Source organism: Triticum aestivum, chromosome 1A (assembly GCF_018294505.1).
Source record: "Triticum aestivum cultivar Chinese Spring chromosome 1A, IWGSC CS RefSeq v2.1, whole genome shotgun sequence".
NCBI classification, from domain to species: domain Eukaryota; kingdom Viridiplantae; phylum Streptophyta; class Magnoliopsida; order Poales; family Poaceae; genus Triticum; species Triticum aestivum.
Window position 1 is genome coordinate 101,551,543 of NC_057794.1, and position 14,672 is coordinate 101,566,214.

At 45.7% G+C, this 14,672-nt stretch overlaps 1 protein-coding gene across 1 annotated transcript; it reads right to left on the minus strand.

Moving 5' to 3' along the window:
* Window positions 1-9,478: 9,478 nt before the first annotated feature.
* On the minus strand, window positions 9,479-10,217 carry LOC123103333 (pectinesterase inhibitor 8-like). Its single transcript, XM_044524922.1, has one exon. The coding sequence runs from the start codon at window positions 10,200-10,202 to the stop codon at window positions 9,594-9,596; it is 609 nt and encodes a 202-aa protein (XP_044380857.1). The 5' UTR covers window positions 10,203-10,217; the 3' UTR covers window positions 9,479-9,593.
* Between the last annotated feature and the right edge of the window lie 4,455 nt (window positions 10,218-14,672).

The window sequence follows — 14,672 nt, forward strand, 5'->3', positions numbered from 1 at the left end:
GGGAGTCCTACTCCCAGAAGGAGTAGGACTCCTCCTGGCGCGCCACACCTTGGCCGGCCGGCCCCCCTCCCTTGAACCTTTATATACGGAGGCAGGGGCACCCCTAGAGACACAAGTTGATCCACGTGATCATATTCTTAGCCGTGTGCGGTGCCCCCTTCCACCATAGTCCTCGATAATATTGTAGCGGTGCTTAGGCGAAGCCCTGCGACGGTAGTACATCAAGATCGTCACCACGCCGTCGTGCTGACGGAACTCTTCCCCGACACTTTGCTGGATCAGAGTCCGGGGATCGTTATCGAGCTGAACGTGTGCTAGAACTCGGAGGTGCCGTAGTTTCGGTGCTTGATCAGTCGGGCCGTCGAGACGTACGACTACATCAACCAAACGCTTCCATTGTCGATCTACAAGGGTACGTAGATCATACTCTCCCCTCTCGTTGCTATGCATCACCATGATCTTGCGTGAGCGTAGGAATTTTTTTGAAATTACTGCGAAACCCAACAAAAAAGAGTCACTCCAAAGTCACTAATAGCGGAGAACGAACGAAGAGATTATGGTAGGGTATGAAACCACCTCAAAGTTATTCTTTCCAATCAATCCGTTGGGCTATTCCTATAAGTGTCACAAATAGCCCTAGAGTTCGTACTAGAATAACACCTTAAGACACAAATCAACCAAAACCCTAATGTCACCTAGATACTCCAATGTCACCTCAAGTATCCGTGGGCATGATTATACGATATGCATCACACAATCTCAGATTCTTCTATTCAACCAACACAAAGGACCTCAAAGAGTGCCCCAAAGTTTTACCAGAGAATCACGACGAAAACGTGTGTCAACCCCTATGCGTAGGTTCTCAATGTCACGAAACCTGCAAGTTGGTCACCAAAACATACATCAAGTGGCACGTGGTATCCCATTGTCACCACAGATATCCACGGCAAGACATACATCAAGTGTTCTCAAGTCTTTAAAGACTCAATCCGATAAGATTACTTCAAGGGAAAAACTCAATTCGTTACAAGAGAGAAGAGGGGGAGTAGAAACATAAGATCTAACTATAATAGCAAAGCTCGCGATACATCAAGATCGTGCCAAATCAAGAACACGAGAGAGAGAGAGAGATCAAACACATAGCTATTGGTACATACCCTCAGCCCCGAGGGAGAACTACTCCCTCCTCGTCATGGAGAGCACCGGGATGATGAAGATGGCCACCGGAGAAGGATTGCCCCCTCCGGCAGGGTGCCGGAACGGGTCTAGATTGGTTTTTTATGGCTACGGAGGCTTCTGGCGGCGGAACTCTCGATCTATGTTGCATTTTGGATGTTTTAGGGTATATGGAATTATATAGGTAGAAGAAGCACGTTAGGGGAGCCACGGGGGCCCCACGAGGCAGGGGACGTGCCCTAGGGGGGTGGGCGTGCCCCCCACCCTCGTGGGAAGCTCCCGTATCTTCTGACATGGGGTCCAAGTCCATCAGGTGTGTTTCCTTCCAAAAATAACTTCTCCAGTTGATTTCGTTCCGTTTCGACTCCGTCTGATATTCCTTTTCTTCGAAACACTGAAATAGGCATAAAACAGCAAATCTGGGCTGGGCCTCTGGTTAATAGGTTAGTCCCAAAAATAATATAAAAATGGATAATAAAGCCCAATATTGCCCAAAACAGTAGATAATATAGCATGGAGCAATCAAAAATTATAGATACGTTGGAGACGTATCAAGCATCCCCAAGCTTAATTCCTGCTCGTCCTCGAGTAGGTAAGTGATAAATAAGATAATTTTTAATGTGGAATGCTAGTTGGCATAATTTCAATGTAATTCTTCTTAATTGTGGCATGAATATTCAGATCCATAAGATTCTAGACAAAAGTTCATATTGACATAAAAATAATAATACTTCAAGCATACCAACTAAGCAATCATGTCTTCTCAAAATAACATGGCTAAGGAAAGCTATCCCTACAAAATCATATAGTCTGGCTATGCTCCATCTTCCCCACACAAAATATTTAAATCATGCACAACCCCGATGATAAGCCAAGCAATTGTTTCATACTTTTAATGTTCTCAAACTTTTTCAATCTTCACGCAATATATGAGCGTGAGCCATGGACATAGCACTATAGGTGGAATAGAATGGTGGTTGTGGAGAAGACAAAAAGGGAGAAGATAGTCTCACATCAACTAGGCATATCAACGGGCTATGGAGATGCCCATCAATAGATATCAATGTGAGTGAGGAGGGATTGCCATGCAACGGATGCACTAGAGCTATAAATGTATGAAAACTCAACAAAAGAAACTAGTGGGTGTGCATCCAACTTGCTTGCTCACGAAGACCTAGGGCATTTTGAGGAAGCCCATCATTGAAATATACAAGCCAAGTTCTATAATATAAAATTCCCACTAGTATATGAAAGTGACAACATATGAGACTCTCTATGTGAAGAACGTGGTGCTACTTTGAAGCACAATATATGAGACTCGCTATATCATGGTGCTACTTTGAAGCACAAGTGTGGAAAAAGGGATAGTAGCATTGCCCCTTTTTATTTATTTTCTTTTTTTATTTGGCCTTTCCTTTTTTATTTGGCCTTTCCCTTTTTTTGGCCTTTCCCATTTTTTTGGCCTTTTTTGGGACAATGCTCTATTGAATGGTGATCATCACACTTCTATTTATTTACAATTCAATGATTACAACTCGATACTAGAACAAAGTATGACTCTATATGGATGCCTCCGGCAGTGTACCAGGATGTGCAATGATGCATGAGTGACATGTATGAAAGAATTATGAATGGTGGCTTTGCCACAAATACGATGTCAACTACATGATCATGCTAAGCAATATGACAATGATGGAGTGTGTCATAAACGGAACGGTGGAAAGTTGCATGGCAATATATTTCGGAATGGCTATGGAAATGCCATAATAGGTAGGTATGGTGGCTGTTTTGAGGAAGGTATATGGTGGGTTTATGGTACCGGCGAAAGTTGCGCGGTACTAGAGAGGCTAGCAATGGTGGAAGAGTGAGAGTGCGTATAATCCATGGACTCAACATTAGTCATAAAGAACTCACATACTTATTGCAAAACTCTATTAGTTATCAAAACAAAGTACTACACGCATGCTCCTAGGGGGATAAATTGGTAGGAAAAGACCATTGCTCGTCCCCGACCGCCACTCATAAGGAAGGCAATCAATAAATAAATCATGCTCCGACTTCATCACATAACGGTTCACCATACGTGCATGCTACGGGAATCACAAACTTCAACACAAGTATCTCTCAAATTCACAACTACTCAACTAGCATGACTCTAATATCACCATCTCCATATCTCAAAACAATTATCAAGTATCAAACTTCTCATAGTATTCAACACACTCATAAGAGAATTTTATTATTCTTGAATACCTAGCATATTAGGATTTTAAGAAAATTACCATGCTATTTAAGACTCTCAAAATAATCTAAGTGAAGCATGAGAGTTCATCTATTTCTTCAAAATAAAACTACCACCATGCTCTAAAAGATATAAGTGAAGCACTAGAGCAAATGACACACTACTCCGAAAGATATAAGTGAAGATCAATGAGTAGTCGAATAATTATGCAACTATGTGAAGACTCTCTAACGTTTAATAATTTCAGATCTTGGTATTCTATTCAAACAGAAAGCAAATCAAAATAAAATGACATTCTAAGAATGGCAAACATCATGTGAAGAAGCAAGAACTTAGGATCAACCAAAACTAACCGATAATTGTTGAAGAAGAAAGGTGGGATGCCAACCGGGGCATCCCCAAGCTTAGATTCTTGAGACTTCTTGAAATATTATCTTGGGTGCCTTGGGCATCCCCAAGCTTGAGCTTTTGTGTCTCCTTAATTCCTCTCATATCAAGGTCTCCCTAAATCTTAAAAGCTTCATCCACACAAAACTCAACAAGGACTCGTGAGATAAGTTAATATAAACCATTGCCAAAACCTTATCATACTCTACTGTAGCAAATCACTAAAATTATTATTCAACATTGCATACTAAATGCCTCTGCATATTTAATATTCCTATCCTCAAATAGAATCATTAAAGAAGCAAACATATGCAAACAATGCAAACATAACAACAATCTTCCTAAACAGGATAGTCTGTAAAGAATGCTGCACATCAATACTTCCCTAGCTCCAAAAATTATGAAATAAAATTCCCACTGTAGTAAATTTATCAGATATTAATATGCAAAAGGTTTCAGCATTTTATCACATTCTGAATTTTCTAGGGAATTATTGCAACAGCGGTAAACTTTCTGTTTTCGAACAGCAACATGTATACTTGTAACATAGGCATAGTAGAGGCTATCAATGCCACTTTTATTGAAATAAAAGATGCAAAACATTGTTCTACATAACAGCAAGCAAATCCTAACAAAATAAATTGACGCTCCAAGCAAAACACATATCATGTGACGAATAAAATTATAGCTCCAAGTAAAGTTACCGATGAACGAAGACGAAAGAGGGGATGCCTTCCGGGGCATCCCCAAGATTAGGATCTTGGCTATCCTTGAATATTACCTTGGGGTACCTCGGGCATCCCCAAGCTTAGGCTCTTTCCACTTCTTATTCCATAGTCCATCGAATCCTTACCCAAAACTTGAAAACTTCACAACACAAAACTTAAAGTAGAAAACTCGTGAGCTCCGTTAGCGAAAGAAAACAAAAGACCACTTCAAGGTACTGTAATGAACTCATTCTTTATTTATATTGGTGTTAAACCAACTGTATTCCAACTTCTCTATGGTTTATAAACTATTTTACTAGCCATAGATTCATCAAAATAAGCAAACAACACGTCGAAAACAGAATCTGTCAAAAACAGAACAGTCTGTAGTAATCTGGATCAAACGTATACTTATGAAACTCATAAAATTCTCAAATAAATTTCTGGACCTGAGTAATTTATCTATTAATCATTTTCAAAAATAATTAACTAAATAGCACTCTCCAAATAAAATTGGCAGCAATTCTTGTGAGCACTAAAGTTTCTGTTTTTGACAGCATGATCAACAAGACTTTTCCCAAGTCTTCCCAAAGGTTCTACTTGGCACAAACACTAATTAAACACATAAAACCACATCTAAACATAGGCTAGATGAATTATTTATTACTAAACAGGAACAAAAATAAAGGAACAAAAATAAAGTTGGGTTGCCTCCCAACAAGCGCTATCGTTTAACGCCCCTAGCTAGGCATGATGATTTCAATGATGCTCACATAAAGGATAAGAATAGAAACATAAAGAGAGCATAATGAAGAATATAACTAGCACATTTAAGTCTAACATACTTCCTATGCATAGGTATTTTGTGAGCAAACAACTTGTGGGAACAATAATCAATTAGCATAGGAAGGCAAAACAAGCATAACTTCAAAACTTTAAGCACATAGAGAGGAAACTTGATATTATTGCAATTCCTACAAGCATATATTCCTCCCTCATAATAATTTTCAGTAGCATCATGAATGAATTCAACAATATAACCAGCACCTAAATCATTCTTTTCATGATCTACAAGCATAGAATTTTTATTACTCTCCACATGTGCAAAATTCTTCTCATGAATAGTAGTGGGAGCAAACTCAACAAAATAATTATCATGTGAGGCATAATCCAATTGAAAACTAAAATCATGATGACAAGTTTCATGGATATCATTATTCTTTATAGCATACAAGCCATCAATAATCATCATAGATAGGAGGCATGCTTTCATCATAGTAAATTTGCTCATCAAAGCTTGGGGGGCAACAAATATCATCTTCATCAAACATAGCTTCCCCAAGCTTGTGGCTTTGCATATCATTAGCATCATGGATATTCAAGGAATTCATACTAACAACAATGCAGTCATGCTCATCATTCAAATATTTAGTGCCAAACATTCTATAGATTTCTTCTTCTAGCACTTGAGCACAATTATCCTTTCCATCATACTCACGAAAGATATTAAAAAGGTGAAGCGTATGAAACAAACTCAATTCCATTTTTTATATAGTTTTCTTTTATAAACTAAACTAGTGATAAAACAAGAAACTAAAAGACTCAATTGCAAGATCTAAAGATATACCTTCAAGCACTGACGTCCCCAGCAACGGCGCCAGAAAAGAGCTTCATGTCTACTACACAACCTTCTTCTTGTAGACGTTGTTGGGCCTCCAAGTGCACAGGTTTGTAGGACAGTAGCAAATTTCCCTCAAGTGGATGACCTAAGGTTTATCAATCCATAGGAGGCGTAGGATGAAGATGGTCTCTCTCAAGCAACCCTGCAACCAAATAACAAAGAGTCTCTTGTGTCCCCAACACACCCAATACAATGGTAAATTGTATAGGTGCACTAGTTTGGCGAAGAGATGGTGATACAAGTGCAATATGGATAGTAGATAATATTTTTTGTAATCTGAAAATATAAAAACAGCAAGGTAATTAATGATAAAAGTGAGCGTAAACGGTATTGCAATGCGTTGAAACAAGGCCTAGGGTTCATACTTTCGCTAGTGCAAGTTCCCTCAACAATACTAACATAAATGGATCACATAACTATCCCTCAACATGCAACAAAGAGTCACTCCAAAGTCACTAATAGCGGAGAACGAACGAAGAGATTATGGTAGGGTACGAAACCACCTCAAAGTTATTCTTTCCAATCAATCCGTTGGGCTATTCTTATAAGTGTCACAAACAGCCCTAGAGTTCGTACTAGAATAACACCTTAAGACACAAATCAACCAAAACCCTAATGTCACCTAGATACTCCAATGTCACCTCAAGTATCCGTGGGCATGATTATACGATATGCATCACACAATCTCAGATTCATCTATTCAACCAACACAGAGGACCTCAAAGAGTGCCCCAAAGTTCTACCGGAGAATCACGACGAAAACATGTGCCAACCCCTATGCATAGGTTCCCAATGTCACGAAACCCGCAAGTTGGTCATCAAAACATACATCAAGTGGCACGTGGTATCCCATTGTCACCACAGATATCCACGGCAAGACATACATCAGTGTTCTCAAGTCTTTAAAGACTCAATCCGATAAGATCACTTCAAGGGAAAAATTCAATTCATTACAAGAGAGAAGAGGGGGAGGAGAAACATAAGATCCAACTATAATAGCAAAGCTCGCGATACATCAAGATCGTGCCAAAATCAAGAACACGAGAGAGAGAGAGAGAGAGAGAGAGAGAGAGAGAGAGAGAGAGATCAAACACACAGCTGCTGGTACATACCCTCAGCCCCGAGGGAGAACTACTCCCTCCTCGTCATGGAGAGCACCGGGATGATGAAGATGGCCACCGGAGAAGGATTGCCCCCTCCGGCAGGGTGCCGGAATGGGTCTAGATTGGTTTTTGATGGCTACAGAGGCTTCTGGCGGCGGAACTCCCGATCTATATTGCGTTTTGGATGTTTTAGGGTATATGGGGTTATATAGGCAGAAGAAGCACGTTAGGGGAGCCACGGGGGCCCCACGAGGCAGGGGGCGCGCCCTAGGGGGGTGGGCGCGCCCCCCCACCTTCGTGGGCAGCTCTAGTATCTTCTAACATGGGGTCCAAGTCCATCAGGTGTGTTTCCTTCCAAAAATAACTTCTCTAGTTGATTTCGTTCCGTTTCGACTCCGTTTGATATTCCTTTTCTTCGAAACACTGAAATAGGCATAAAACAGCAAATCTGGGCTGGGCCTCCGGTTAATAGGTTAGTCCCAAAAGTAATATAAAAGTGGATAATAAAGCCCAATATTGCCGAAAACAGTAGATAATATAGCATGGAGCAATCAAAAATTATAGATACGTTGGAGAGGTATCAACGGCGGGGCTCATCTCACGGCGGCGGCTAGCGGGGAGCTGCGCCAGCGGCTGGGAGGGGGCAACGACTGGAGCAGCTTAGGCGGCACAGGTGCGAGGTGTTGTGACTTGTGCTAGCTGCTCGGAAGCTATTGCGAGCGGCTAGGTGGTGGTGTCCCTCCCGTGAAGGCTACTGGTGTTATAGCTAATGCTGCTGCTGTGGCTGCTGAATATTACTATTGTTGTTGCTGCGTGGGAGGAAGAGGTATGGATGTGATGTCGAGCAGGGGTTGAAGCTGCTGCTTGTCGTTGGTGCGATGAGCGTGGAGGTTGGCTGAACTGTTGTGTGTTGCAGCAGCTGCTATTTGGAGAGAGGGTGACAGTGGCTGCAACTGCTCGCTAGGGGTAGAAGAAGGGGGCATTGCTGTTGCGTGTGGTTGCCTGGGAGGAAGATGACACATGGTGAGGTCATTGGTATGTTCAAGGACTTGGTGGAGGAGTCTAGGGTCATGGATTCGGTGTGGTCGGTTGATGGATGTTCGTGTGATGTCAAGGGAGGACGAAGGCATGTAGGAAATAAAGTGTGAGAGGACGAAGAGATGTAGCCGGGCGCAGTTGTTGGGAGATGTGTGCCTCAGCATGCAGAGACTTGGATGCCCTGCTTGCCGTTATCTAGGAGAAAGCTATGCTGCGTGCATGTCTGGCCTCCGCCAAAGTGTCCTTTGACACTGCATGGGCAAGGGTGGCTTGCATGATGAACACGGCAACCTTCATCAGGGAAGAAGATCAGTTCCCCTTTCTTCGGCGGGCCTCGCTGATGCTGGAGTGGGAGGGAACCCGATTTATGAGTGAATTTCTTAATAATAGTAGCGTTTTCATTAGATTGGTTTAGGATGATGGTAGTCGTCTTCATCTTCTTTGAAGATGGCATCATCTATAATAAGTAATCTTCGTCCCTTCGTTTCATGACGAGATCTCCTTCCGCAAGTTAATGGTGGTGTTGGAAGATTAAATTTGTCTACGTATGATCCTTCAGATCTTTCTTCACCAGATCGATTTTGGATATTTTTTTTCTCATGGTCACCACGAGGAGGATTGTCCTTGCAATATCTGTCCCGACTGCTACGTCCTTGACAATGGTGATTCGTACTCTCGGCTCACAACGACATCGATCTGGTTGTGTTTTTTTTTCCTGAAATACCAGTGTTGGTACTCTTGCCGACGTTGGCTCAAATTAAAGCTATGGGAGAACCCTTATAAGTATTTACAGCTCCACGGTTTAATATCTTTGTTATTTTTCTATGGCTGCCTTAAAAAAATACAAGATTGTGTCATGAAAGAAGAAAGAGCCTGAAGATCTCAAAGATATGCTTTTTTCTTTTAGACTTTCTTTTGTAATCGCCGCAATCAGCTCATGCATGTTGTAAATTTGGTACTATAAATATATCAAGGTATTGATTATAAAAAAGTGCAGTTTAAGATAATTTCTAAAAAAGGTTTAATACGGATATATAACCAATTTTTTAGAACAATATATAACCATTTTTTTTGCGGGTGGACATTATATAACCATTTGAAGAGTAGAAAATTGACAGTCTAAGGCTCTAAATTTAACCAAGCATACGAATTGCCCCTTTTTATTAGATTTCTATAAAAAAGACAGACTAGGACACTATACACTATTGGAGCTTTATCACACGCGAAGAAGAACCACATGTGTTCGACGCATGCGTGCATCACTTGACGAGGTTGGTTATGGCGATGCCAATGATGGTCGTCTGCAGGCAGTCGGCGCTGTACCTGGGCAGCGGCGACGGGAGCCCGACCTTGACGAGCCCGCCGTCGCACCGCTGCAGGAGCGGCGCGACGCTCGCCATCTCCTCCTTGGCCGCCGGGTACCGGCGCGCCCTGAGCTCGTCGGAAGCCTCCGCGAAGGCCAGGCCCACCTTGTCGTACGCCTTCACGCACGCGTCCATGGCCGCCTCGGCCTTCTTGTCCTTGGGCTCTGGGAGGATCTTCCCGTGGGTGAGGTCGAAGATGGCGTCGTCGGCGAGGTTGATGCCGATGAGCACGGCCGTCTTTGCCAGGCCCCACGTATCCGCCTCCGCCGCGCCCTCGTACGCCAAGAACTGGCGCACGCAGAACGCGACGTCCACGCGCCGGTCGCCCGCCCCTGCGTCCCTGCACGTGGTCTCGATCGTCGCGTCCGCGCCCCACGCCGACACGACGACGAGCACGGCGGCGGCCGCGGCCAAGGGCGAGGAGGTGGGCGCCTTGATCATCTGTACTCTTGGAAGATCTGCTCCGAAATCCTTACCAGTGTGAAAATCGGAAGCGAAGCGCATGTGGGTTTTATATAGGGGAGAACTTTTCAAGAGAGACGTATAGAGTGGAGATGTGTGGGTCAGTTTGCATGGAACAGGGAGAGGCAAACAAGTGTCCGGTTTAGTTACCCCCCGCAGCTGACTGAGATTTGGGCTTGGCATTAGCCGTGTAATGATTCAACTCGACTGTGCTCCCTAAAAAAAACTTGGCTGCAAGAACACAACAAAATAGCATTAGTCTTTTCCTTGGAATGATTTCACACAACAAGTGAAAACATTTCGGTTTTGCTAAACACCAGGCACCTCAAAATTTCTTACGCGCAATCGATTTATATGAAGCACGGAGGCGAAGACATCGACGCTGCGGCGAGCGAAGCAAGGCACTGGAACGCCGGCAAGGCCTCGGACAGGAGAGTCCGAGGGTTGACAAGTTCGGGTGCGCGGGGGAAGGGGGCTGCCGGCGCGGCAGAAGAACATGAGGTGGGAAGGTTAGAGGGACGCCCTGGGCGATGTGTCACGACAATGGGTTGCGGTTAGGCACGCGGGGATCGATAGCGTGTGGAGAAACAAAACGCATGTGATAAACCTACGAAAAGCCTACGTAAATTTATGAAACATGTCAAACTTATCTAAACATTCGTCCTGATTTTTATGGAGGTGGGCCTCAGCCTCCCCTAAAAACCAATCCTAATCTTTCACGATGACTATTACGTAAACGTAAGTACCTTCCTTACGTAAGTCTAGGGTTGTCCAAACGTATGTCGCGGGGAGGAAGCAGAACACTGCACCGCGAGGGATGACCCTTGGATGATGATGTAATGGTAAAAACACAATTGACTGGAACTTAAATTCTTTTAGCCACCTGATGAATAGATGCCCCGAAACATTTATGTCTATTTATTTTGCAGGACCAAGTTGAACACAAGCCTCCTTTTCAAAAAAGCTTCAACGCCTTTACAATAGCAACAGAACACCATAGGCTTCCAAAGCATATGCTCCCGAATGAACAATAACAACAAAAAAAGATCATGTTCATTTGTAATTTCTTGAAAACATACATGTCTGTATCTTCTATCTACGGTCAAAATTGGTGAAGTACTTCCATTTGTTGTGATCAATCTGCGCTCTAAACCGACTAGTTTTTAAAACACTAAATTTTTTCTTCAACACATGTTGCAGTGTTTGTGTTTGTTATATAATAAAACTTATGGACACCTAAAAAGACATTTTTTTTGGAAAAGGAGGATGGCCCCCGACCTCTACATCTGGAAGATGCATGCGGCCATTTTATTAATTATTCTTAAGGATCTTACAAAGTAGAACAACAATATGCCTGAATTTGCCATCTTGGCAACATTTGCCGCTACTCCTATCGAAATGATGAAGGGGTGCAAGCTGGGCCACATGCCTAGACCTCTCACTTAAACCTAACATCTAAAGCCAGAGGCCCGACCGAGCCATCTGCCAGGTCTGCGGCTCAAACCGGTCCGACGCACTCACATGTGTCGTCGCCGCCGTCTTCCACTGGTCCATCTTCAGAGCAGATTGAGGTGACAACCTTGGCAGGTCCTCCGCCATCGATGCCACCACGACGTCAAATGACGATCTCCACCTACGCGAGCCTTGGCAGGTCCTCCGCCATTGACGCCACCACGACGCCAGCCGATGACCTCCACCTACGCGAGTCCATCTCCAAGCAATGAACGTAAATCCATGCTAGGATAGGGCCACACCGCCGCCGTCACCCACCACCCACAAGCGCCACCCAACCCCAAGGTTCCCAAAGCGGCGCCTTCAAGAAGGGAACGGCCGTGAGCGCCGCCGCCGCCCAACAAAGTTAGGGCTTTTGCCCGGGAGACCTAGGGGAAGGTGAAGTGAGGAGATCAGTCCATACCGACGCCTCCAAGGAGGGGAACGGCGCCCTGAGGCGTCATGACCACTAGATCTCCACCACCAGTAGCGCCTCCTGTACAGAACCGGCGACCAAGAGGAAGCGCGGCCCGACCAGGTTGGCCCGCACGCCGAACAGGGGAGGAGCGGAGGCACCCGATCGCGCGCACCGGCCGCCGCAGAAGCCTCCACCGACTGCCAACGACCACCGGATCCCGCCGCCTGTCATGGATCTAAGACTGACAGTAGAATGGGGGGTAGGTATTAGGAGGCAAGATCTTAGCTATGGAGTAGTTGTACACACGAGTTTACGAGTTCAGGCCCTTCTCGGAGGAAGTAACAGCCCTACGTCTCGGTGCCCTGAGGCGGTCGACTGGATTGTATATGTGTGTGTGAGTTTACAAAAGTGCGAACCCTTGTCCCAGAGGAGGGGGGTGGCTTGTATAGAGTGCGCCAGGACCCCAGCTCCCCTCTGTTACACAGGGTTCAATGTTCATAAAGGTCGGACGTTACTGGTAATGTCTACAATAAAGTGTTATAAATGCCCATAAAGCTATGGTTTAAGTCACGACCGTTGCAGAGTGGAGGGCTTCTCATCTTCTGATGGTCGAGTGTCTTCAAGGTGGTCGAGTGTCTTCAAGGGAGTCGAGTGAGCACATCTTCAAGGTCGAGTGGATGATGTTTTCTCTTCGACCGCTTCTGATTCTTTGCAGAGATGTCCTTGGGGAGGGTATGCTGGACAGATCCATGACCCTACCCTAGGTACATAGCTTCATCAGTAGCCCCCGAATGGATCAGGGTTTGAGTGGGGAAAGAGTTGGGGACACTTCTGACCCATTCTCTGTGTTACGAGTGTATCTCATTCTGGAACAATGAGTTGAGGTGAGGACGTCGACTCCTTTCTCAGTCGCCTTGGTCCATTCTTGGTTTTTCTCGAGTGAGTTTTCACGGTAGGATTCCGAATGATGATGTAGAGGAAGTTTGTCTTCAGTCTGACAGGTTGTTCTGCACTCGCGAATCTTGCGGGATTCGAATTTTGGGAAGCGCGCCAGACGGATGGAACCGAGGTTATCGGGACGGATTAGGCAAGTCTCCTCGATCCCCGTGCCACCTTTTTCACCACGTATTGCACGCACGACTGTTGCGGGATTTTTTTAGATCGCCTGGGTCCACCAGTCAGTCACTCGGATGACGACCTTATAAAAGGCCTCGGACCAGGCCTCTGCCCCGTGCGCTCCCATTCTTTCTTCTTCTTCTTCTCTCAATCTCCCCGCCACGCTCGCTTCCACCCTCGTCGCCGGACCTTCGCTCGAGCTCGACCCGCCGCCATGGGGAAGGAGAGGACGGTGGCGCTGGAACGCGCGAAGAAGGCGACAACGAAGGCGAAGGGCAAGCGGACCAGCCGGGGCGGATCATCGTCGAGGTCCGGCCTGCCGGCGGGCTGGATCCAGGGCGACTGGATCCGCTCGATAATCACGCAGGACGACCTCGACGACCTGGTGGAGGGGGGACTGATCCCCCACAAGTCGACACGGCTCCCGGGGAACGAAACCGAGCCGCAGCCGAGGGAGGGTGGGTGTGTTCTCCTCGCCACCCACGTGGATCGCGGATTTTCACTGCCCCCCATCCTTTCTTCCGGGGTTTTTTGAACTTCTTTGGGGCTCGACTCCACCATTTCACTCCCAACAGCATAGTCTATCTGGCCGCTTTTGTGTCTATGTGCGAAAACTTCCTGGGTTGTCGACCGCACTAGGGTCTTTTCAAACACATCTTCACGTACCGATCCCAGTCGGTCAAAAAGGCCAAGTCGAGTGACGAGAAGACACAGGTGATCCAGATGTGCGGGGGTCTGGGGATCCAGATGAGGAGCAAGAGCACTTTCCCAGCCATGATTCTTCCCGACTCGGTTCGGGGCTGGCAGTCGACTTGGTTCTACTGCATGGACCAGCCGACCCCGGGCCAGTCGACTGGACTTCCTCCTTTTTCTTTGGCTCGAGTGGAGAAGCCCGCTCCCCTGAAGGTAGTTCCAGAAGAGAAGGCGCAGGTCAAGGTGCTGGTCGAGCGGGTCGTCCAGCTTGTCCGCGACGGGGTGACCGGGATGGACCTGCTGGAGGTCTTTCTCGGTCGACGCATCCAACCTCTTCAGGCGTGCGATCATCTGATGTGGATGTACTCTGGGCTCGAGGATTCCACTCAAATCTACCCAGAGGACGTCACTGAGGATACCTTGGAGAAGTGGTTGATGGGGATCACCAGCAACAAAGACAACCCTCGGGGGTCTAGGAGGGTGATCCCATTCGACAACTCCCACCAGCCGGAGCAGGTATAATTCTGTCTTATCAAGTATTTTTCCAATTCACCGAGTGATATCTTGTTTATGGTCGATTGAATTTCCTTTGATCGTTGTCTTTTCAGGCCCTCATCGAGATGTACTCAATGCCCAACGGGGTGCAGGACCAAGGGGCTGAGGAAGAAGGGAGCGGTGGCGAGAGCGGCGAGGAGCATTCGGAGGCTGAGGAAGACGAGGAGAGCGACGAATCTATTGACGAAGAAGTCGACTCGCCTCCTCACAGGGAGAGGAGATCCAAACAAGCCCACGAC

Excerpts from the sequence above, each read along its gene's own strand:
- LOC123103333 (XM_044524922.1), bottom strand. The coding sequence starts at position 10,202 with ATGCGCTTCGCTTCCGATTTTCACACTGGTAAGGATTTCGGAGCAGAT.